Below are 24,442 nucleotides of genomic sequence, written 5' to 3' on the forward strand. Positions count from 1 at the left end.
TTATCCTGAATTGGGTCTACCTGACATCCACAAGCAAATCCTGGTCCAGATGCATGAACACCACCTGATCCTTTGCTCTTCCCAATTTACATGATGCTTGCAAAATTTAAGCCTCAGAGCTCCACACTTGCAGAAACTCCTCCCAGGCCCCTGGGAAGGTCCTAGCAGCATGTGAAATTTCCAACTGCAAAGCATTTAAGATAATACTGCTATCTCTTTCTCCTCTGATTCCTCCATTACAAGTTCCTCTTGTTGGGAGCAAGTACTTGTAGACCTTAAGAGGAGGTGGGGCTGGGGAAGCTTTCAGGCTGTGGTTAATGGGATGGGCTTCCCTGCAACCTTGGTATATGATGATCTTCATGGCATGAGCCACTCCCAGTCTCTATCCCAGTATGATTGTTTCTTAAGGTCCAGTTACCCTGAAGTGTAAGTGACTTGGAGGAAAATCTTAGAATCCAAAGTTCACATGTAGAAGCCCCAAACTTTATATAAAAGAAACTTGAGGTTTCCCCAATATAGTATCCCAAACATGCAGATATTTCTGATAATGAACTGTGAGTGAAGTAAATTTTTCTTTAAAAAAAAACTATTAATAATAAAATATTTTGTTTCACTATACTAGAGGAAATAATCATTTTTATTCTCTCCCTCTAAATAACTAGCATCATAAGACATTGTCATAGTGACCAGAGAGCAAGCAGGCAAAACATAGAGGATGTGTGAGTATGGTGAAGGCAAGCCAGTTAGCAAATAAAAACAAAATCTGCTTTTCCTGAATTTTGTGGCATTTGAAACTTAAGTATTTATGTTTTTTCTCATTTAAAGTAAGTGTTGTTGTTGTGCAGTCGCCCAGTTGTGTCTGACTCTTTGCGACCCCATGGACTGCAGCACTCCAGGCCTCCCTGTCTCTCATCATCTCCCAGAGCTTGCCCAAGTTCACGTTCATTGAACTGTTTATGTTCAAGTTCATACCATACAGCTGTCTCATCTTCTGATGCCCTCTTTTCCTTCTGCCCTCGATCTTCCCCAGCATCAGGGACTTTTCCAATGAGCTGTCTGTTCACATCAGATGACCAAAATACTGGACTCCAGCATCAGTCCCTCCAGTGAATATTCAGGGTTGATCTCCCTTAAGATTGACTGATTCGATCTCCTTGCTCTCCAAGGGACTTTCAGGAGTCTTCTTCAACACCACAGTTTGAAGGCATCAATTCTTCAGTGCTCTGCTTATTTCACAGTCCAGCTCTCACAACCATACATTACCACTGGGAAGACCATAGCCTTAACTATTCGGACCTTTGTTAGCTGAGTAATGTCTCTGCTTTTCAATATGCTATATATGTTTGTCATCTCTTTCCTGCCAAGAAGCAATCATCTTCTGATTTCATGGCTGCAGTCACCATCTGCAATGATTTTGTAACCGAAGGAGAGGAAATCTGTCACTACTCCCACCTTTCCCCTTTCTATTTGCCATGAAGTAATGGGGCTGGATGCCATGATCTTAGTTTTCTAATATTTAATCTTAAGCCAGCTCCTTCACGCTCCTCCTTCACTCTCATCAAGAGACTCTTTAGTTCCTCTTTGCTTTCTGCTATTAGGGTGGCATCATCCTCATATCTGAGGATCATTATTGATGTTTCTCCTGCCTGTCTTGATTCTGCTTTGTAGATCATCCAGCCTGGCATTTCTCATGATTTGCTCTGCATATAGATTAAACAAACAGACAGCCTATTGCCACCTTTCTGTCAGCCTGACATACTCCTTTGTCAGTCTTGAACCAGTTGATCTTAAATCAGTTGTTCCATACCGGGTTTGAACTGTTGCTTCTTGGCCCACATACAGGTTTCTCGGGAGACAGGTAAGATGGTCTGGTATTCCCATCTCTCTAAGAACTTTCCACAGTTTGTTATGATCCATAGAGTCAAAGGCTTTAGCACAGTTGGTGAAACAGAGATAGATGGGGTTTTTTTCTGAAATTCCCTTGCTTACTCTATAATCCAGTGAATGTTGCACTTAGATCTCTAGTTCCTCCTCCTTTTCTAAACCCAACTTGGATATCTGGAAGTTCTTGGTTCACATAATGTTGAAGCCTTGCATGCAAGATTTTAAGCATGTCCTTACCAGCACAGGAAATGAGTGCAATTATCCGACAGTTAGCACATTCTTTGGTACTACCCTTCTTGAGAGTTGAGATGAGGATTGACCCTTCCCAGCCGTGTGGCCACTGCTCTGTCTTCCAGACTTGCTGACATAATGAATGCAAAATCTTGTATTCATTAAGTGTACTGTTGACTAAAAAAAGATGCACAATGTGAGAGTTGTAAATTAAGTTTTATTTGGGACAAAATGAAGACTGGAGTCCAGGAGACAGCACCTCAGACAGCTCCAAGAGACTGCCCTAAAGAGGCAGTGGGGGAAGGTCAATATATAAGATTTTGGTGAAGGAAGAGTTCAGTGCAATCAAGTGCTTACTTTACAAAAGGTTTTCTGCTAGGCACAAGGAGCTGACGACACCATGAAGGGATTTAGTGATTTTCTAAATATGAAGAGATGCAAGGATTGGGATCATGAACTCAGTTTCTGAAAATCTCTCTCTCTCTAAAGACCACACAGAAATTAAAAGATGCTTTCTCCTTGGAAGAAAAACTATGACCAGCTTTGTTCAGTCACTGGCAAATACTCTTGGCAAGTACCAATTTATAGTTGACAAGCAAGTGCCAATTTGTAATTGAAAGTATATTTTTATTTAATATTTTATTTATATTTTTATATCCTTTCATTAAAGGGGGCCTTAGGTTGCATTAGTATCAGGTGACAAGTCCTGGACCTGCTTAGAAAGGCAGCATATTCCCCTGTTGTATCTTGAGGTCACCTGGTTTTCGAATGCTCCTACAGGGCACCCTTGTAGCAAATACTTTTCACAACCCACCATACCTGAAGCAGTCTCACTCCTCTCAGCTCTGTTACAGCCCTCCCTGACTGATACACCCATCAACTGTCTACTTTCTGTCCAGTAGTTCTAGGATCAGATGGGAGGCATGGTCCATGAAGAGCTCCCTGCACTACCCAGGTGGGCCTCTTTGGCTTCCTGGAGGCTGCCCTCACCTTGCCTGTGTTCCAGGTGGGGCACCACACTCTCTCCATGTGCTTTGGGCCCAAGCTTCTTCATGCAGGGATGTTGCATCTGTCTTTATATAAACCTAACCTCATGCTGAGCACAGAGTAGGGCTCACATGGTGGAGTTTGTCAGTGGCTTCAAAGGCTGGAGGAGCTTTGGGTAGGTGGGGAGAATTTTCAAGGGGCTCAGGAGTCTGAGCAGGGCAGGTGTGGCCCCTGGAGGCTGCACAGCTTGAGGCAGGGCTGGGGCAGGTCTCTGGGGGGAGAGATGGAGGCAAGCTGCAAAGCCTCGTTTCCTAGGAAAATTTGAATAACTAATACCAAAAATATATGTTATGCTCCCATACCTGATAAGAAATAAAAATGATTTCATTCTAATTGTCACTATATATTATACATTTTTAGTTGAGGCATTTAAACAACCTCTAATTGGCATGCACCTGTGATTACCATATTGTAAAGAAAACTACCAGTAACTTCTGAGAAATGGAATATTTCCTGCCAATATTTATCAGTAAACAAAGATGTCAAAGTCACCAGCGATTGCAGCCATCATGGATAGTGAGCTTGTGAGCCCTGAGGGAACTCAAGAAGGAAAGAATACCTGCCATCTAGCAGCCATCTGACTGCAGCCACTCCCTATGGTGAGCCCTCAGCATGTGAAAACACAGGATACTGGCCCCAGATAGCTAGGATGATATCAAAGGAATGATTTCAGTAAGCCCTGACTTGTTTCTTCCCATACATAGAAAAGTGCTAAATTCTTTAACTTGGATTATCTGGTTTTCTTTCATTAACAAAAGTCTTTTGATGTTCAGACTACCTGCCCTTTATTGCAAAACTTCTATATAATCTGGTTCCTCCCCTCATCTCCTTAGAACAGTTCTCTCAAGGTTACTTGAGATGCTGTCTCCCAGGCTTGAAATCCTAAAAATTCCCATAAAGCATAATTCTCAACTATTAGGTTGTGAATATTCTTAAGTTGAAGGCAATGGCACCCTACTCCAGCACTCTTGCCTGGAAAATCCCATCAATGGAGGAGCCTGGTAGGCTGTAGTCCATGGGGTCGCTAAGAGTCAGACATGACTGAGCGACTTCACTTTCACTTTTCACTTTCATTCATTGGAGAAGGAAATTGCAACCCACTCCAGTGTTCTTGCCTTGAGAATCCCAGGGACCGGGGAGCCTGGTGGGCTGCCATCTATGGGGTTACATGGAGTTGGACACGACTGAAGCAACTTAGCAGCAACAGCAGCATTCTTAAGTTGACATTTCCAACATTTAAAGATTTGTCCAACACTTTCCAGGTGAGGTCCTGACATGCTAGAAGCAAGAGAGTGCCTGTGCCTGGGAGTGTGTTTCCTGAAACCTCCAATCTCTAAGCCCTGTCCTTTATTAATCTATCATCTTTCAATGTGGCCCTCTTCTTTGGTAAAGGGAAGGAGAAAACCATTACAAAATGACTTTCTAGTATTTTAGAAGCTACAGAGAGAGAACATGAAGAATTATAACTTTTATTCTGTTTTGTTAATATGCTCCAAGTGCTGCTGGCCTTGGAGGAATCATTAAGCCACCCTCCGATTATTAAAATAAATTATCAGCACAGGCTCTCCACAAGCATGAAGGTTTAAATTGGAGATGTTGCACATTTGTCAGCTGTTACATTAACTAGTATTTCAGACACATTAATTTCATAAGTGTGTGTGCTTCATCACTCAGTTGTGTCCAACTCTTTGATCCCATGGATTGCAGCCCACCAGGCTCATCTGTCCTTGGGGATTCTCTAGCAAGAATACTGGAGTGTCTTGCCATGCCCTCCTCTAGGGGTTCTTCCCAACCCAGAGATCAAACCCAGGTCTCCTGCATTGCAGGTGGATTCTTTACCTACTGAGCCACCAGGGAAGGCCAATTTCATAGCTATTTATGAACAATATAAAATGTTGTTTTAGATAGACCTTGTAAAAGTGACTTTTTTCCCTTAATGCAGTTACAAAGCAACTTTATGAGAGACATAATGTTACTTTGTGGGTGGGAATGTTTCTCCAACATTATCTTAAAAGTGCTTATAATAAAACATCCACATCGGGCACCACACACACCATCCACACCCCACCCTCTTGAGTTGGAGTTTGTGCCAAGGCTTCAGAAGACAAAGAGAACACTCTCGAAGCTTTCAGCTCTCTCCCCAGTGCATCATGGTGTGATCCCTTTTCTTATAGGGAAATGGTGCACCCTACAGAAAACTTGCTTTCACCAATGAAAGGTTAACTCCATGTTTTTAGAAATACAAAATGTTAAAGGTGGAAGGTTCTTGTATTTAATCTAACTGAACTCTCCCATTTTAGACATAAAGAATCACAGGCTGAAGAATGTGAATAATTTCACACAGTTTGCAAACAGGGCAAAAGTGGAGTGGATGCCCACACTGGGGTTATTTCTTCACCACACAGTGATGGTTCCCACATATGGCAACTAGACTGCAGCTTGGGCCAACTGCTCACACTCAGATTCAGGAAAGCAGAGTTTTAAAAAAGTTTTATTGATATGTAGTTGATTTACAGTGTTGTCTTAGTTTCAGGTGTAGAGCAAAGTAATTCAGATATACATATATATACATATATATACATTTTTTGCATTCTCTTCTATTATAGGTTATTACAAGATATTGGGTATAGTTCCCCATGCTGTACAGTAGGTCCTTATGGTTTATCTGTTTTATATTAGTTTGTATATGCTAATCCCAAGCTCCTAATTTATGCCCCCCCCACCACTTTTGTAACCATAAGTTCGTTTTCTATGTCTGTGAGTCTATTTCTGTTTTGTAAGTAAGTTCATTTGTATCATTTTTTAGATTCTACATATAAGTGATATCATATGATATTTGTCTTTCTCTATCTGGTTTACTTCATTTAATATGAAAATGTCCAAGTTCATGTTGCTGCAAATGGGATTATTTCATTCTTTTTATGGCTGAATGATAGTCCATTGTATATTCATATATATATATGTATATATATACATATATATATACACATGTACATGTATATGTGTATATATAAATATATTTATATATGTTATATATATATATATGTAAAACATGGTGTCTTCTTTATCCATTAATCTGTCAATGGATGTTTTTCCATGTATTGGCTATTGTAAATAATACTGCAGTGAACACTGGGGTGCATGTATCCTTTTGTCTTTTTTTTTTTTTTAAAGAAACTTTGAATTTTGTATAGGAGTATAACCTATTAATAATGTTGTGATAGTTTCAGGTGAATAGCTAAGGGACTCAGTCATACATATACATTTTTCTATTCTCCAAACTCCTCTCCCATCCAGGTTGCCACATAACATTGAGCAGAGTTCCATTTCCTATACAGTAGATCCTTTGTTCGTTATCCATTTTAAATATAGCATTGTGTACAGGTCCATCCTTAACTCCCTCACTATCCCTTCCCCCCATCCTTGGCCCTGGCAACCATAAGTCTGTTCTCTAAGTCTGTGAGTGTTAAAGGAAATTAAATGGAGATAGTTTTGTTCAGGCTTCAGAGACAAGAAAGCAGAGCAGGCCTCTAACCTCGCTTCAGATCTGCCTGGACACTGCCCTGACTTCATGGCTGCTGGCAAGTGCACCAGTTGTCATCAGTAAGCTGAGCAGCACCATAGGTGAGATTCAGAGTGAACCTCGGAATTTTCCTGAGCCCTTTGGGTCCAGCCAATCCCAAGGGGTCTGGAGAAACTCATCACTCACAAGATAAAACAAACAGCATTGTAGAAAGATGGACGTGAAACCAGAGCTGCAATTTGCTTGCAAACTGATGATGGTATCAGTTTGCAGCCTAGCATTATAAGCAGGAACCCCCAAAACTGCAATTCAAAGTTCATAGGTGGAGTGGATGCACTGCCTGGGACAGACCCTTTCTCAATTGGGATTCCAGACTACTGTTACATGGGCTTTCCCAGCCCATGGGTGTTAGTTGGTCCAACTGAATGACATATGTGCTGTTTCTCTCCTCTAGTATTTATATTTCTCTTTTAACAATTATATATTGAAAGTAAGTTTGATAAGTCTTTATTAAATATTGAATTTGCATATTTCTGTATAATAAGTGATTTCTTTTGTTAATAAATCTTTTGAACCTGATGGGGTTTCCCTGATAGCTCAGTTAGTAAAGAATCCACCTGCAGTGAAGGAAACCCTGGTTCAATTCCTGGGTCAGGAAGATCCACTGGAAAAGGGATAGGCTATCCACTCCAGTATTCTTGGACTTCCCTTGTGGCTCAAGCTGGTAAAGAATCTGCCTGAAATGTGGGACACCTGGGTTTGATCCCTGGGTTGGGAAGATCCCCTGGAGAAGGGAAAGGCTATCCACTCCAGTATTCTGACCTGGAGAATTCCATGCACTGTATAGTCCATGGGGTTGCAAAGAGTCGGACATGACTGAGCGACTTTCACTTTGAACCTGAAGCAAAAGTTAAAACTTTCACCAAAACATCAAGTGAGTCTATTTCTATTTTGTAAGTAATTTCATTTGTATCATTTATTTTTAGATTCCACGTATAAGAGATGTCCTATGATATTTTTGCTTCTCTGTCTGACTTACTTCCCTCAATATGACAATCTCTAGGTCCATCCATCTTGCTGCAAATGGCATTACTTCATTCTTTTTGATGGTTAAGTAATATTCTATTGTTGCTCAGTTGTGTGGAATTCTTTAGGCAAGAATACTGGAGTGGGTAGCCATTCCCTTTGCCAGGGAATCTTTCCGACCCAGGGATTGAACTTGGGAGGGGTTTCCCTGGTGGCTCAGATGGTAAAGAATCTGCCTACAATGTGGGAAGCTGGGGTTCGATCCCTGAATCAGGAAGATCTCCTGGAGAAGGGAATGGCAACTCATTCCAGTATTCTTACCTGGATAATTCCATGGACAGAGGAACCTGATGGGCTACAGTCCATGTGGCTGCAAAGAGTTGGACATGACTGAGCAGCTAACACACTTAATATTCTATTGCATATATGTCCTATATCTTCTTTATCTATTTGTCGATGGACATTTAGGTTGCTTCTATGTCCTGACTATTGTAAATAGTGCCGCAATGAACATTGAGATAAATGTGTCTTTTAAAATTTGGTTTTCTTCAGACATAGGCCCAGGAGGAGGATTGCTGGTCATATGTAGCTTTATTTTTAGTTTTTAAAGCAAGCTCCATTCTGTTCTCCATAGTGGCTGTTGTTGTTCAGTCACTCAGTTGTGTTGACTCTTAGCGACCCCATGGACTGCAGAACACCAGGCGTCCCTGTCCTTCACCAGAATGTGCTCAAACTCATGGCCATTAAGTCGGTGATACCATCCAACCATCTCAACTTCTGTCATCCCCTTCTCCTTCTGTCCTCAATCTTTCCCAGCAGCAGGGTCTTTTCCATTTGAGTCAGCTGTTTTCATCAGGTGGCCAGAGTATTGGAGCTTCAGCTTCAGCAACAATCCTTCCAAAGAATATTCGGGGTTGATTTCCTTTAGGATTGACTGGTTTGATCTCCTTGCTGTCCACGGTACTCTCAAGGATTTTCTCCAGCGCCACAGTTTGAAAACATCAATTATTTGGTGCTCAGCCTTCTTTATGGTCCAACTCTCACATCTGTACATGACTACTAGAAAAACCATAGCTTTGACTATATGTATCTCTGTCAGCAAAGTGATATCACTGCTCTTTAATACGCTTTCTAGGTTTGTCATAGCTTTTCTTCCAAGAAGCAAGCATCTTTTAATGGCTGTACCAATTTACATTCCCACCAACAGTGTAGGAGAGTTACCTTTTATCATGGGAAGCAGATTTTGACTTGATGAAAGTTACTTAACCTCTCAGGCCTTGGTTTACCCTCTAGGAGAAAATCGTTATTGTCTCTATTTCAATAATCAGTGACTGGTGGGTACAGAAACCTCATGCCTATCTTGCTATTTACCCATCTCAGATCTACATTTTAAAATGTATTGTGAAGGGCCATAAATGGGGATGGAAAGCAGAGATGATAAGGAGAGAAAAGACCTCAAGAGGAGGACTATTTGGTTAGCAGGAGACTTTTGTTTTTCCATTTTTTAAAAAAAATCAATTTACTTTTTATTGGAGGATAATTGTATTTTTATATAATATGAAAACCCACTTGGGAATTTTTACTTGGAATCTTTGGAAACTTTGGTAAAATTGTTGAAGTTTTCTTTGTTTCAATATCCCTGATATAATATTGGGATTAAAAGTATCTGAATAGTTTTAGATTCTTTCCAAAATACACTCAGGGCCTTTATTGGCTACAGAAAACCAGTCCTGAATATTCATTGGAAGGACTAATGTTGAAGGTGAAGCTCTAATACTTTAGACTCCTAGTGCAAAGAACTGACTCATTAGAAAAGACCCTGATTCTGGGAAAGATTGAAGGTAGGAGGAGAAGGGGAACACAGAGCATGAGATGGTTGGATGGCATCACTGACTTGATGGACATGAGTTTGAGCAAGCTCTGGGAGTTGGTGATGAACAGGGAAGCCTGGCATGCTGCAGTCCACGGGGTCACAAAAAATGGGACATGACTGAGTGACTGAACTGAACTGAACTGTCCACATCATTGGTGAACTTTGTCTCTTTAGTGAGAGCATCTTCATCCTCTCCTCTTTTCTTTACCTAATAAACTGGTGTTAAAGGGAAGAAGGAATTAATTAATATGGGTACCTATATGTGCCATACTGGCCATTCTCACATCCTGAATTTTATTTAAAGTTTTGAGTGTGTTCTCATGTTCTCTGTGCAAATATAGGCTATTTCATAGTCAGCAATCATCATTGTTAGGCTAAAATTCTGCCATCAAGGAAGTAAGGGGTCTGTTTCCTGGCCCCACTGGGATGATTCTGTACACTACTTTGTTCCTGCTTCTCAGGAATGTCTTTGACCTTCCTGCTTTCTGTGTTCAGGGCCCCTGCAAGGGAGCCATCTCTCTGCCAAGCTCACTCTGCACCTCACTGAGGTCTTGGTTCCAAGTCACCTTCTCAGTGAGGACTGCAGCCCCCACCCCTGCATCCCACTCTCCCTTCTACCTTTTGCACCTACAATATGTATCTGGTGTGAATCAGGTGGGCTCTGCTTCACACAGTCTCTCAGGGCCTGAAAGGGAAGTGTGTGACTCTACCACATGCCTGCAAGTAGGAGTGCTGTGATACTGGTGGATTGCACCAGTGACCACCATGATCTGTCTCTAGCTGCCAGATGTTTTGTCTGTCTCGCCCTCATTAGGCGGAGAAGGCAATGGCACCCCACTCCAGTACTCTTGCCTGGAAAATCCCATGGACGGAGGAGCCTGGTAGGCTGCAGTCCTTGGTGTCGCTAAGAGTCGGGGACAACTGAGAGACTTCATTTTCACTTTTCACTTTCATGCATTGGCAGACACACTCTTCCTTTCTTCAAATGAAGCAACCCAAAAGATCCACCCAGTCCCATCCCCAACACTGGGGCTGCCTGTATATACCACATCAAGATGTACATGGCTCTCCTCGATCCACTGACCTCTAAACTGAAGAGAAAGCTATCTAACCCACAGCCACGTGTAGAGTATAGCTAAAAGATGGAGAAGAGCCAGGATGATCACAATCAGCACTGATTTATAGCAATTCTGAGACCCCAGTGGGCAGATCCTGAGTGGAATCTTGTTCCCTGTAAGGAGAATATCTTTCATATTCTAGAGTTAAGTCTGGATTAACTCTACTCCCAGAGTTGGGCTCCCAGAGACTCTTATTGGATCTTGACTCCATTGTCTGGGAGTTTCCTTTTTCCATTAACTGTTCCAGCTGTGGAAATATTGGCATTGAAGAATAAGCCTCCTTTTGGATCCAGATTTTCCAGGCTACAATTTATCATTACAAAAAGAAAAGCAACAGTAAATCTAAGTCTCAAATAGTCACAGACTTTTTTCCTGACTTGAGGTTCCGAATCTAAAAGGTGGCACTGATGAATTTATTTTCAGGGCAGCAATGGGGAAACAGACATACAGAACAGACCTGTGGACACAGGGGGGATGGGAGGAGGGGGAGGGTGAGCTGCATGGAGAGAGTAACATGGAAACTTACAATTCCATGTGTAAAATAGATAGCCAATGGGAATTTGGTATATGACTCAGGCAACTCAAACAGGGGTTCTGTGACAATAGAAGGGTGGGATGGAGAGTCAGATGGGAGGGAGGGGACATGGGTGTACCCATGGCTGATTCTTGTTGCTGTATGACTGAAAACCACAAAATAATGTAAAGCAGTTATCCTTCAATTAAAAAAAAAAGCCTAGCCAGTCTCTTACTTGATAGACAAATTTCACGTGTGCATAGATCTTGTGTCAAAACAATTCCAAGATCCCTGCTATGCCTTTGTTTCAAATGCCATTGCCTCTACCCAACCCTTTGCTTTCACTTTCACTTTACTCTTTCTCTTAAATTAAGTACAGATACCTTGGCCCTATCACCTTTCAGTGGAAAAGTCATGTATTAGTCTTTTGTCCTTGGAGCCAAATTTGCACAGTGACAACCTATTTAGAGATTTTTAGCAATGGGTCTGAATTATTTCTGCAAAGCTGAGTTTCAATAGGCTTTTAACACTCTAAGCATTTCTTGATCCTATGATTCACTGATAGGGATGAGAAGCATTTGTTTCTTCCATTCCTACAAGAATCAGTATTTGTTTTATCTTTCTTTTCTCTTTTGTCAACTAAAGAAAAACACACAACCTAAAAGTTGCAACTTAAGTATTATTTGGGGATCTTACTGAGGACTTAGGCTCAGTGGTAAAGAATCTACCTGACAATGCAGGTAGCTGAGTTTGACCCCTGGGTTGAGAAGATTCCCTGGAGAAGGTAAGCCTGGTGGGCTATAGTCCAAGGGATCACAGAATAGTCAGACATGATTTAGAGACTAAACAACAGCAACAACAGCTGAGAACTTAGGCCTAGGATGCAGCCTCTCGGCTCTAAGGAACTGCTCTGAAGAGTTAAGAAGGAAGCCAGGATATAGCGTTTTTGCTGGGAAAAAAATGTAGTCAAACATCAAAAGATCACTGATAATTACAAAGAAGAGGTACCACAAGTTAATGATTTTGATGCTTTTCTATGTATGAGAAGATGTAAGAATCAAGGTTCGTTGAAATTGTCCCTTAGGTATTTATCTTAAATATCTAGGGCCAGTTTCCAAACCACAAAATGCTTCCCCCTTGTTTTCCCCCATCCTGAATTCCCCTCAGGGCACACCACTGGGGGTGTGTGGAGGGGGCCGCTGGAGTGGCTGATGGCTTGTTCCTTGTAGAACTGGAAATTTTGGCAAAAACCTCTGTTTACTGGAATGGCGGGCAACAGTCCCTGTTCGTACTTTCATAACTGCTTCCAAACTGGCCATTTATCCTCTGAGGTAATTCGTTTCTTGTGTTAACTTACCAAGCATAGTCAATAGCAGTTATGGCTTGTATTTTCCACCTTAATTTTCTAAGGCCTGTCTTCCCTGATTGGAATATAAGCCCCATGGAGGCAGAGACTTTTCCTGTTGGCACAGTTCTGGGCCTTCAGTGGTTTGCAGGGCCTGACATAGTGCAACAAAGATGATGAATGAGGGAATTAGTTAATAAAAGGTCGGACTGGTCTGTTGAATTACCTCTCAGAAAGGTTCTTTAACCAGAAACTCAATGAAAAGTATAAATATGAGATTTGTTGAGAATTACTGAACTCTGTAAAAATAATTCATTTACAATATCTAATATGGAAGAAAACTATGAAAGATATTAAGATCACTGACCATATAGATCCTCTTTATTGTGGACCTAAAGATAATCCTTTAAACTGTGACTGGGGGAAGAGCCCCAGAGGTGGTCCAGACGTGAGACATTTCTCTGGGTCTCACAGTAACATCAACCCCATCCTGTATCTAATGTACTGTGCATATTGGGATTACTTCCAGTTACAGAAAAAATTTGCCCCTTCAGCCCTCTGTTGGAATCAGCATTTGACTTGGGTGACTGTCAGCCCTATTTTTTGTTGTTGTTGCTGCTGCTTGTTTTTTGCTTTTCTGTTTGATTTGGGTTGATTTGTGATTTGAGAAAGCTTTTGGATGAAAATGATCATTTTTATTAGTATACAAGCTAATACTCTCTGGATAATTTGTGTTGTGCCGGGCACTAGAGCTTTTTATTTAATCATTTCTTTTCATATAACTCCTTTAAGAAGTAGATAGACACTACTATTCTATTCAGTTTATAGACTATAGTTGGGTAATGCTGAGCGACTGAATGGACAGAATGCTAGATTTTGCTACCTGCCAGAGCTTGGACTTAGGAATATAGGAAGGTCTGTGTCTATGTTCTGAATCATTTTCTACTACCTCTTGGCCTCTCGCTATGTATTTATTACAATTTACTATTTACAGAGCATTGTCATGTGTTATCTCACAGTTGACTAATGATATTGGTTACCTTTGTTAAGTGTCTGCCATGTTGATCCAGGCACGATATTAAGTGCTAACAGGTGAAGATGAAACCATGAGCAGAACCAAACTCCTGAGAAAGAAAGCAAAACCTGCAGAAAACCCACTAACAGAAATGTCTTTCCCCTCCTTTTGCTCTGTTTCAGGAATATCAAATCGATATATTTTTTGCTCAGACCTGGACTGACAGTCGCCTTAGGTTCAACAGCACAATGAAAATACTTACTCTGAACAGCAACATGGTGGGGTTAATATGGATTCCAGATACGATCTTCCGAAATTCCAAAACTGCAGAGGCTCACTGGATCACCACCCCCAATCAACTCCTCAGAATTTGGAATGATGGGAAAATCCTTTATACTTTAAGGTGAGATGCTAGTGAATATTTAATCCCACTAGTAGTCTGACACTGGGGACTTTAGATCACTGTAGGAATGGGACCCTATTTTCATTGCTGAGTTCTATCACTTCTCATGTTCGGCATGCTACTGGGTCTTGAAGAAGTTTTTCCTAATCCCACATGTGCAAAACTGCTGTTGCTGCTGCTGCTAAGTCACTTCAGTCGTGTCCAACTCTGTGCGACCCCATAGACGGAAACCCACCAGGCTTCCCCATACCTGGGATTCTCTAGGCAAGAAAACTGCAGTGGGCCGCCATTTCCTCCTCCAGTGCGTGAAAGGGAAAAGTGAAAGTGAAGTCACTCAGTCGTGTCCGACTCTTAGCGACCCCATGGACTGCAGCCTACCAGGCTCCACCATCCATGGGATTTTCCAGGCAAGAGTACTGGACTGGGGTGCCCTTGCCTTCTCCATGTATAAAACTAACGTCATACAAATAATCTTTAATAAATATAAACTCCTTCCTTAATTAGTATCCATTTCTGCTAGAAGTGGGCTGTGGAAATTACCTTTAATATATTTAACCCACAGGTCCATTCAACTAAGAAATAAAGATGTCTTGGTGTACTAATTGACAAATCTAATTATAGCCAAATTTGAGACCACAAGGAACAAAAGAGCACAGAGGGTGTTCTCTAATGCATCCTTAATGGAAGTGACAGCCACCTTGTAATCAGTCCTCCTGGGGCCAGGCTGTCCTCACAGAAACCCAGTAAGGTAATAGTGGCTGGATTTAAAAGAACGTGAGCTCACTTGCCTGCCCAAAGTCTCCATTGGGAACTAATATTACCTGAGTTTGAACCTGGGTCTGTATCTCTCAAGAGTCTCTCCTGTAGAGTGACCTGAGTCTGACTGAACGCATGACTGCAACATACACAGAATGTATGGTAGGCAGCTACACCAGTCTTCCTGCTCATCCAGCCCTGGGATCAGGGAGGCTGCCCTCCCAGTCTCTGAGGCCTTTCTGGAGCACTGGCCTGACTGCCTTGTGCTGATGGTCGCTTTCTCACTGGCTTTGCTGCTCCTCGGCTGCTTCCTGCACCTCCTGTCCAGCTCCTGACACGGCACCTCCTCATTCTGCTGCTCCTGTCTTAGGATTTTACCCAATTTCCACTTTCCTGCTGACTTAGCTCATCCATTCCTAAGGCTTTAAAAGCCATATCCATGCTGAGGATTCATCCCACGAGTTATTTCCAATCCCTAATGTCCCTTCTGGGCACCAGATTCTTGGAGCTACCTGCCCATGTGATATTTCCTCATGAAATCCCAAAGGGCATTTAATTCAGCATGCTACCGGGGAAGGTGATTGCTCTAATACCTCTGACCATGTCCCTCTGTCCTCCTGCTTGGTGAATACCACTGCCAAGCCCTGAACACAGCTTCCTCCCCCTACATCCATTATAAGAAGCTTTTAACTGCAAGTGATTTGTGATAAGGAAAAATCTGTAACTCACATAGTAAATAAGTATTTGTCACATAGACAAAGGCACATATTGGCATCAAAATAAGCAAAACAGTTAAGAATTTTAAAGTTTCAGGGAAATTATAATGTTGGCAGACTGGGAACAGCAACAACAAAAATGCCACAGGAAATTGTACTGATGTTATATTTGGAAAACAGGATTTTTTAACAGCTATTTCCTCATCAATTCTTAAAAGAATATAAATGAGACTGAAATGAATGTGAGCTTCAGCAAATCATAATAGAGACATGGCCAGTCCTGGGATCCTTTACAAAAACTCAAACCCCAGGAATGCCTGCTTTGAAAAGATGCCATACACACATTAGTGCAGTCACCACCTGCCTATTCAAGTGGGGAGGCTGGCCAAATATGAAATCTTCCTTACAAGTGGATGAACTTGGCATTATACCTAACTAGGCAAATAAATCAGTTTCAAAATGGAGAAAGGATTTAATTCAGTCAAGCAAATTAAAAACAAAGATATGTGACAGCAAGGACACATATTGTTTCAATTTGTTTCCTCTCTTACTTGGCTTGTATTTCTAGACACAGGGAGTTCACTAATGGACATTCCCTTTGATTCTGATAGTTAAAAGTAAAGCAAAGTGACACGACACACAAAAACCAAATGGTATACTGAATGGATAGTGCCCTTGCCAAGACTGGATTCCATGCAGCCACCCCAGCCACCTGCCCCCTGTGTTGTGGTAATGTGACTGCCCTGACCTTGCTTAAGGCCTTTGCTGGTTTGCTCCTGGCTGACCTCAAGAGTGACATTTGGCTCCCCCACAGGCTCACCATAAATGCAGAATGCCAGCTGCAGCTGCACAACTTCCCCATGGATGAGCACTCCTGCCCGCTGATATTCTCCAGCTGTGAGTACTGACTTGGGGTATGACTGCTGTGGAAATGACTGTCTAGCCTATGCTGATTTATAGTAAACAGTCATATGACTGATTATAGCATCACTGTACTACCAGAGAAAACAGATAACAGTTTTGGTCTGGACCACCTGAGGATATTCATTCTAGACTTTGTTACATAGAACTTGTGTTACAAAATATGTAGCTTTGATAAATCCTTGAGCAACTTAAACCATTTGTCTTAATAGTAAAGAACTGAGAAATTGATGAACTGTTGACTTACCAAAGACCCTTCTGCTAATAAACTGTGTGTACTATTTGAATGTATACAGAACTCCTTTGCAATAATTTTAGGTTTAATATCATCTTCAGTCAGGTGGTTTCTCTTCAAAATAAGAAGATAGAGTTTTTGCTTAAATATATTTATATTTGTCTCATTGTGCTATAGATGGATGTAATTTTTCATAGTATTTTATTTAGTCCAGTTTTTACATAGGATTGATGCTAGAGCTAACAAGTACTCATTTACTAATTCTTAAAGACTGTGTCTAATGCTAAGTACAGCAATACAAGTAAAAGGAAATATCAAATTTATTTGATTATGAAGTTTCAGAGTAAAGGCCAGTATGGAAATAAACTTGCAGAATTTATGATGGCTCATTTAAAACATAATGACCACAATACTTAAGTATGACTCATAAGAATCCAGCTAAGTTTATTGACTATCTTTAAAATTGCATATGGGATATGACATGCAAATGTGATGAATTCTCAGGCAGAAGGTTTTGTGGCTTTCTTCACTAGACGTTTTAGTGAAAAGACAAAGTGAAATAATGGATAAACACATTGTACAGTTCATTTTAAATTCAGAAAAAGACAAGATAGAAAGCAAAATTTCGCCTAAGGATAGATGTAACCAAGGAGGCCAAAGCCATCTTGAGAAAGAAGAATAAAGCTGAAAATGCCAGTCACTAATTTAAAACTATACTACAAAGCTATAGTTACCAAAATGTGCGACACTAGCATAAAAACGGACAGATAGCTCAGTGTAATAGAACAGAGAGCCCAGAAATAAACTCACATGTGTGTGGTCATTAATTTATGACAAGGGAGACAAGAATATATGCAATGAAGCAAGGACAATCCCTTCAATAAATGGTGTTGGGAAAACAGGTCAGCTACATGCAAGAGAATTAAATTCAACCACTGTCTTACACTATACACAATAATTAACTAAAATTATATTAAAAATTGAACATAAGACTCGACACCATAAAACTACATATCATACTGAAGATCTCTGTACAGCAAAGAAAACCATCAACAGAATGGGAAGGCTGCCTACTTAATGGATAAAATATTTGTAAATCATAAGAGAGTAATATCCAAAATATGTAAAGAACTCATTCACCTCAACAGCAAAGAAAATTTTTATTAAAAATGGGCAGAAAAGGTAAACAAACATTTTTTCTGAAGAAGACATACAGATGGCCAATATGGAAAGATGTTCAACATCACTAATAATCAGGGAAACGCAAATCAAAACCACAATGAGATATCATTTCACACCTATCAAAATGGCTATTATCAAAAGCACAACAAGTACTGGAAAGGATCTGGAGAAAAGGAAACTTTCTGCACTGATGGTGTGAATTAAGTTGGTGCAGCCATTGTGGAAAATGGTATGGATATTCCTCGAAAAATGTAAAATAGGGCTACTGTTTGGTCCAGCAAGGAGAGATAAGAAGGCCTTCTTCAAAGCTTCTTAACAAAGCTAATGGAGGTGATGGAATTCTAGCTGAGCTATTTCAAATACTAAAAGATGATTATGATAAAGTGTTGTACTCAATATGTCAGCAAATTTGGAAACCTCAGCAGTGGCCACAGGACTGGAAAACGTCAGTTTTCATTCTAATCCAAAAGAAATGTAATGTCAAAGAATGTTCAAACTACCATACAATTGCATTCAATTTACCTGCTAGCAAGGTAATGCATAAAATACTTCAAGCTAGGTTTCCACAGTATGTGAACTAAGAACTTTCAGATGTATGAGCTGGATTTTAAAAAGGCAGAGGATCCAAAAATCAAATAGCCAACATTTGCTGGATCATAGAAAAAGCAAGGGAATAAAAAAAAATAAAAATAAAAAACCCAGACATCTACTTGTGCTTTATTGACAATGTTAAAGCTTTTGACTGTGAGGATCACAACAAACTGTGGAAAATTCTTAAAGAGATGGGAATACCAGACCACCTTACCTGCCTCCTGAGAAACCTGTATGCTGGTCAAGAAGCAACAGTTAGAACTGGACATGGAACAATGGACTGGTTCCAAATTGGGAAAGGAGTACGTCAAGGCTGTATATTGTCACCCTGCTTATTTAACTTCTTTGCAGAGTACATCATGCTAAAGAGATGATGAAGCTCAAGCTGAAATCAAGATTACCAGGAGAAATAACAGCAACCTCAGATACAAAGATGATACAACTTAAATGGTAGAAAGTGAAGAGGAACTAAACAGCCTCTTGATAAAACTGAAAGAGGAGAGTGAAAACACTGTCTTAAACTCAGCTTTTAATAAATGAAGATCATGACATGCAGTCCCCTTACTTCATGGCAAATGGATGGGGGGGGGGAGTGGAAATGGTGACAGATTTTATTTTCTTGGGCTCCAAAATCACTGCGGTCAATGATTATAGCCATGATATTAAAAGAGGCTTGCTCCTTGGAAGAAAAGCTATGACAAACCCAGACAGCATATTAAAAAGCAGAGACATCACTTTGTCGACAAAGGTCCATCTTCATAACCGGTGTACATCTTAAACAGAGACAAAGTTGTCCGTTCCCTGCCTGCTGTCCCAGTGCATTAACCGAGTTGGGCCCTCTTCAAGGTGGAATGTCCTGGCAAACAGGGCTTTTGCTTGGCAGGAAAGGAACCACACAGCTCCTTGAAAGTCCTTTATCTCTTGGATGAGAGAGAAATAGCAGATGCTGTGAAATGGCAGCAGTGGTCCTGTGTACTGTGAAGCAAGTGCTCAGGTACAAAATTTCCAAAAGGAAGCCTGTCTTCCAAGAAGAGAGCAATTGTTCACTTGGCTGGTCTCAGAGATGCCCAGATAGTTGGTAAAACAGTGTTTCTGAGTGTGTCTGTGACGGTGCCTATAGGAGTCATTAGAGTAGTACAGTAGTCAGAGTTTGAGTCAGTAGACTGGGGAAAGAAGATAGCCCTCACCAGTGTGGATGGGGTGGATGGAATTATCCAGTCCTCTGAGGACCAAATGCAGGCATACCTCCTCTTATTGCATTTCATGTTATTGTGCTTCACAGATACTGCATTTTGTTTTACAAATTGAAATTTATGACATCCCTTCTTCAACAGCCTTGTTTTTTAATTAAGGCATTAACCTTTTCTTTTTTTAATATGTAATGCTATTGCATACTTTTTAAATACAGTTCATGTTGTTCTCACAGCAAGAATACTGGAGTGGTTTGTTTTTCAGGGAGGCCTGGCATGCTACAGTCCATGCGGTCACAAAGAGTCACACACAACTTGGTGACTGAACAACAGCAACAACAACTTTGCATACTTAATAGACAATTGCATAAAGTAAACAAAATTTATATGCTCTGGGAAATTCTGTGTGACTTGCTTTGTTGCCGTGTTTCTTTATTGTGATGACCTGGACCTGAACCCCCAATATCTCCAAGGTCTGTCTGTAGAAGAAACAGGTGAATGACAGTGGCATTTGCTCTTTGCTTGAGCTGGGACGTGCATCTTCAGTTCTCAGATATCGGTGGCTCCTGGTTCCCAGGCCTCAGACTTGGATCAGGACTTAAAACCTCAGTCTCCTGATTCTGAGGCCTTTCAACTCAGACAGAAGTACACCACCAGCTTTCCTGAGTCTTCAGTTTTTAGAGGACAGACTGTAGAACTTCTCAGCTCCCATATTGTATGAACCAATTCCTATAATGTATGATCTCTTATATCTTTATCTCTATCTATCTCTGCATCTATATTTACCTTATTGGTTCCGTTTCTCTGGAGAACACTTACTAATACAGGAAGGGAAGTTCTCACCCTTCCATCCTATAAAATACGTGGACTCCAAGGTCCCCAAAATGTTCTTGTGTTCACTTGAGCTCACCTGCTTTGGGTGTTGCCAAAGGGTGTTTTTTGGTATGTCTGAGAGAGGGGGGAGTCCTGTAGCCTGGAGCTGAGAGTGAGAATCGAGGCATTGCCCTGGGAAGCAGGTTCCCCATCAGGGACCACACCAGGCAGACCAGTGTGAAGGGTGAGGGGCATTTTGCCAGCTTGTCTCTTTGCCTGACCTGTACTCCTTGAGATGCTCACCTTTCACCAGATGGCTAGGTCATCTTCCCACATGCTGTCCAAGTCATCTTCCTACATGTTTCTGGATCACTGGCCTCCCCAGATATTCTCTGACCAAGCCACCTCACTGCTGAGGACACTCACACATTGGGGAGTGGGAGGGTGCTGTCGATGCGGACAGTGATGCCTGTAGCAGAAGGGATGGAGCTTTGAGGACTCCTCCCATGAACTGTTATGGTAGAAACCACTGCTACTGATGATTGCACTGGCTCTGCTGTCCAGTCTTGAAGGAAGGTTGCTTTTCTTCTGGTTCTGAGTGAAATAAGTTGTTGAAAGAGCTTAGGGGCCAGGTCATGGCAGAGGAAGAGTTCCTGACTGTAGCTTACCAGGGTCCTCTGTCCATGTTATCTTGAGTCAAGAATACTAGAGTAGTTTGCCATTCCCTTCTCTAGAGGATTTTTTCAACCTAGGGATTGAACCCAGGTGTCCTGTGTTGCAGGCGGATTCTTTACTGTCTGAGCAACAGAGAAGTCATGGACTTTGGGCCATTATGATGCATCAATGCAGGTTTATCAAATATCCACTCTTGATAATGGGGGAGGCTATGCATGCCAGGGGGATGATATGTAAAAATCTTTTCATTTTGCTGTGAACTTAAACTGCTCTAAAAGTAGTCTCAGATTTTGAAATCATAAAAATAAGTCTTTCTCCTTGCAGTCCAAGGGACTCTCAAGAGTCTTCTCCAGCAATGCAGTTCAAAAGCATCAAGTCTTCGGTGCTCAGCTTTCTTTTATAGTCCAACTCTCACATCCATATGTGACTACTGGAAAAACCATAGCTTTGACTAGACAGACATTTGTTGGCAAAGTAATGTCTCTGCTTTTTAATATGCTGTCTAGGTTGGTCATAGCTTTTCTTCCAAGGAGGAAGCGTCTTTTAATTTCATGGCTGAAGTCACCATCTGCAGTGATTTTGGAGCCCAAGAAAATAAAATCTCTCACTGTTTCCATTTTTCCCCCATCTATTTGCCATGAAGTGATGGGACTGGATCTTTGCTGTTTGAATGTCAAGTTTTAAGCCAGCTTTTTCACTCTTCTCTTTCACTTTCATCAAGAAATTCCTTAGTTTCTCTTCACCTTCTGCTGTAAGAGTGGTGTCATCTGCATATCTGAAGTTTTTGATATTTCTCCTGGCAATCTTGATTCCAGCTTTCCAGGAATCAAGCCCAGCATTTTGCATGATGTACTCTGCATATAAGTTAAATAATCAGGGTGACAATATAGCCTTGATGTACTCCTTTCTCAGTTCGGAACCAGTCCAGTCTTCCATGACCTATTTTAACTATTGCTTCTTGACCTGCATACAGATTTTTCAAGAGGCAGATATGGTAATCTGTTATTCCCACCTCCTTAAGAATTTTACACAGTTTGTTATGATCCTCACAGTCAAAGGCTTTGGCACAGTCAATAAAGCAGAAGTAGATATATTTCTGGAACTCTCCTGCTTTTTCTATGATCCAACGCATGTTGGCAATTTGATCTGTGGTTTCTCTACCTCTTCTAAATCCAACCTGAACATCTGGAAGTTCTCAGTTCATGTACTATTGAAGCCTGACTTGGAGAATCTTGAGCATTACTTTGCTGGTGTGTGAGATGAGTGCAGTTATGTCATATTTTGAACATTCTTGCATAGCCTTTTTTGGGATTGGAATAAAGATTGACTTTTCCAGTCCTGTGGCCACTGCTGAGTTTTCCAAATTTACTGAGTGCAGCACTTTCACACCATCTTCTTTTAGGATTTGAAATAGCTCAGATGGAATCCCATCACCTCTACTAGCTTTGTCTGTAGTGATGCTTCTTAAGGCCCACTTTACTTCGTACTCCACGATGTCTGGCACTAGGTCAGTGATCACACCATCATGGTTATCTGGGTCATTCAGACCTTCTTGTGCAGTTATTCTGTGTATACTTGCTATCTCTTAATATTTTCTACTCTGTTAGTTCCATGCCATTTCTGTCCTTTATTGAGCCCATCTTTGCCTGAAATGTTCCCTTGGTATCTATAATTTTCTTTATGAGATCTCTAGTCTTTCCCTTTCTATTGTTTTCCTCTGTTTCTTTGCATTGATTGCTGAGGAAGGCTTTCTTATCTCTCCTTGCTATTCTTTGGAACTCTGCATTCAGATGGGTATCTCTTTCCTTTTCTCCTTTGCCTTTTGCTTCTTTTCTTTTCTCAGCTATCTGCAAGGCGTCCTCAGGCAGCCATTTTGCCTTTTGCGTTTCTCTTCCTTGGGGGAGGTCTTGCTCCTTCCCTCCTGCACAGTGTCACGCACCAGTGTTCACTTAGCATAGTGCCTTCAAGGTCCATTCGTGTTGTTGCAAATGGCAGTGTTTCTTTTTGAGGCTGAGTAATATTTCACTACTTGTGTGCTCAGTTTCTTCAGTCGTGTCTGACTCTTTCATCATGCAGAACTTATGGACTATAGCCCACCAGGTTCCATGAGATTCTCCAGGCAGGAACACTGGAATGAAATATTACTCAGCCTCAAAAAGAAAACACTGCACAAAAGGCAAAACTGCTCTCTGAGGACGCCTTACAGATAGCTCAGAAAAAAAGCAAAAGGCAAGATATATATATATATATATATATATATATATATATATATATATATATATATAATGTCTGTACACATACATTTGGAGAAGGAAATGGCAACCCACTCCAGTGTTCTTGCCTGGAGAATCTCATGGACAGAGGAGCTTGGCAGGTACAGTCTGTGGGGCTGCAAAGAGTTGGACACAACTGAGCAACTAACAAACACTATACGTATACATGTACATATACATATACTATATATGAGTTTTTATTTGGTGGGGCATAGCAGGTGCCTGCCCCCTCTTGGTAAGGTACTCGGGATGGATGGGGGAAGACACCAGGGTCTAGATATTGGGTGTGGCTTGGTTGGAAGATACTGAGAGAATTCTCACCTGGTTGAAAGACACTGGGAGGTGGAGGGAGTTGATTAAGTACATCCAGGGCTCCGTTGAAACATACTGAGAAAATATCTACCCATGGAAGACACGGGTGGTGGCAGAGTCAGTTTTTACCGAGAAATAACCGGGGCTCAGTTTAAAGACACTGAGGTGGCTCTGTTGTAGAAAGACATAAGGAATGGAGCTCATACTTGCAAGTACCTACTTAACTGGGGAAATTAAATCTCACCCTAAATTTTGAGGGAGCTCATAAATGCATATGCAGTTAAAAATTAAGAGCTGGCTTGGTAGAACCTTAAGCAAGGCCTTCTAGGGGGAAGCTCAGATTTGTCTGTGTCTTTGAGATGTAAATATGCTATCTGATCTTACTAAGGTTTTGTATCGTATGTTTGTTTATATTAGACCCATAAGAGGTCTTTTTGTGCCCTTAATAGGTGGCCAAATGATGGATTCTTTTAAAATTAGAGAAACTTACAAATTATTAAATCTAGAGCACTCTGATTGTAACCAACTGTTTTGTTGGTGTCTATAAGGCACCAGGGCTTCCCTGGTGGCTCAGATGGTAAAGAATCTTCCTGCAATGCAGGGGGCCAGAGTTGGATCTCTGGGTCGAGAAGATCCCCTGGAGAAGGGGCTGGCAAACCACTCCAGTATTCTTACCTGGAGAATCCCATGGACAGAGGAGCCTGATAGGCTACAGTACATGGGATCACAATTGGTCACAATTGAGCAATTACACTACTACTACATATAGTGAATTTACACACATATATATATGTCACTG

The 24,442-nt window shown here is 41.2% G+C and overlaps 1 protein-coding gene across 2 annotated transcripts in view; it reads left to right on the forward strand.

The window, feature by feature from the left end:
- GABRG3 (gamma-aminobutyric acid type A receptor subunit gamma3) overlaps positions 1-24,442 on the forward strand; it is an 846,425-nt gene that overhangs the window by 543,420 nt on the left and 278,563 nt on the right. For both annotated transcript variants that reach the window (XM_061394211.1, XM_061394212.1), the window contains exons 4-5: positions 13,759-13,979; positions 16,266-16,348. In XM_061394211.1, coding sequence (XP_061250195.1) covers positions 13,759-13,979; positions 16,266-16,348 — 304 coding nt within the window. The remainder of the gene's footprint in view (positions 1-13,758; positions 13,980-16,265; positions 16,349-24,442) is intronic.

Source organism: Bos javanicus, chromosome 21, assembly GCF_032452875.1.
Source record: "Bos javanicus breed banteng chromosome 21, ARS-OSU_banteng_1.0, whole genome shotgun sequence".
NCBI lineage: Eukaryota > Metazoa > Chordata > Mammalia > Artiodactyla > Bovidae > Bos > Bos javanicus.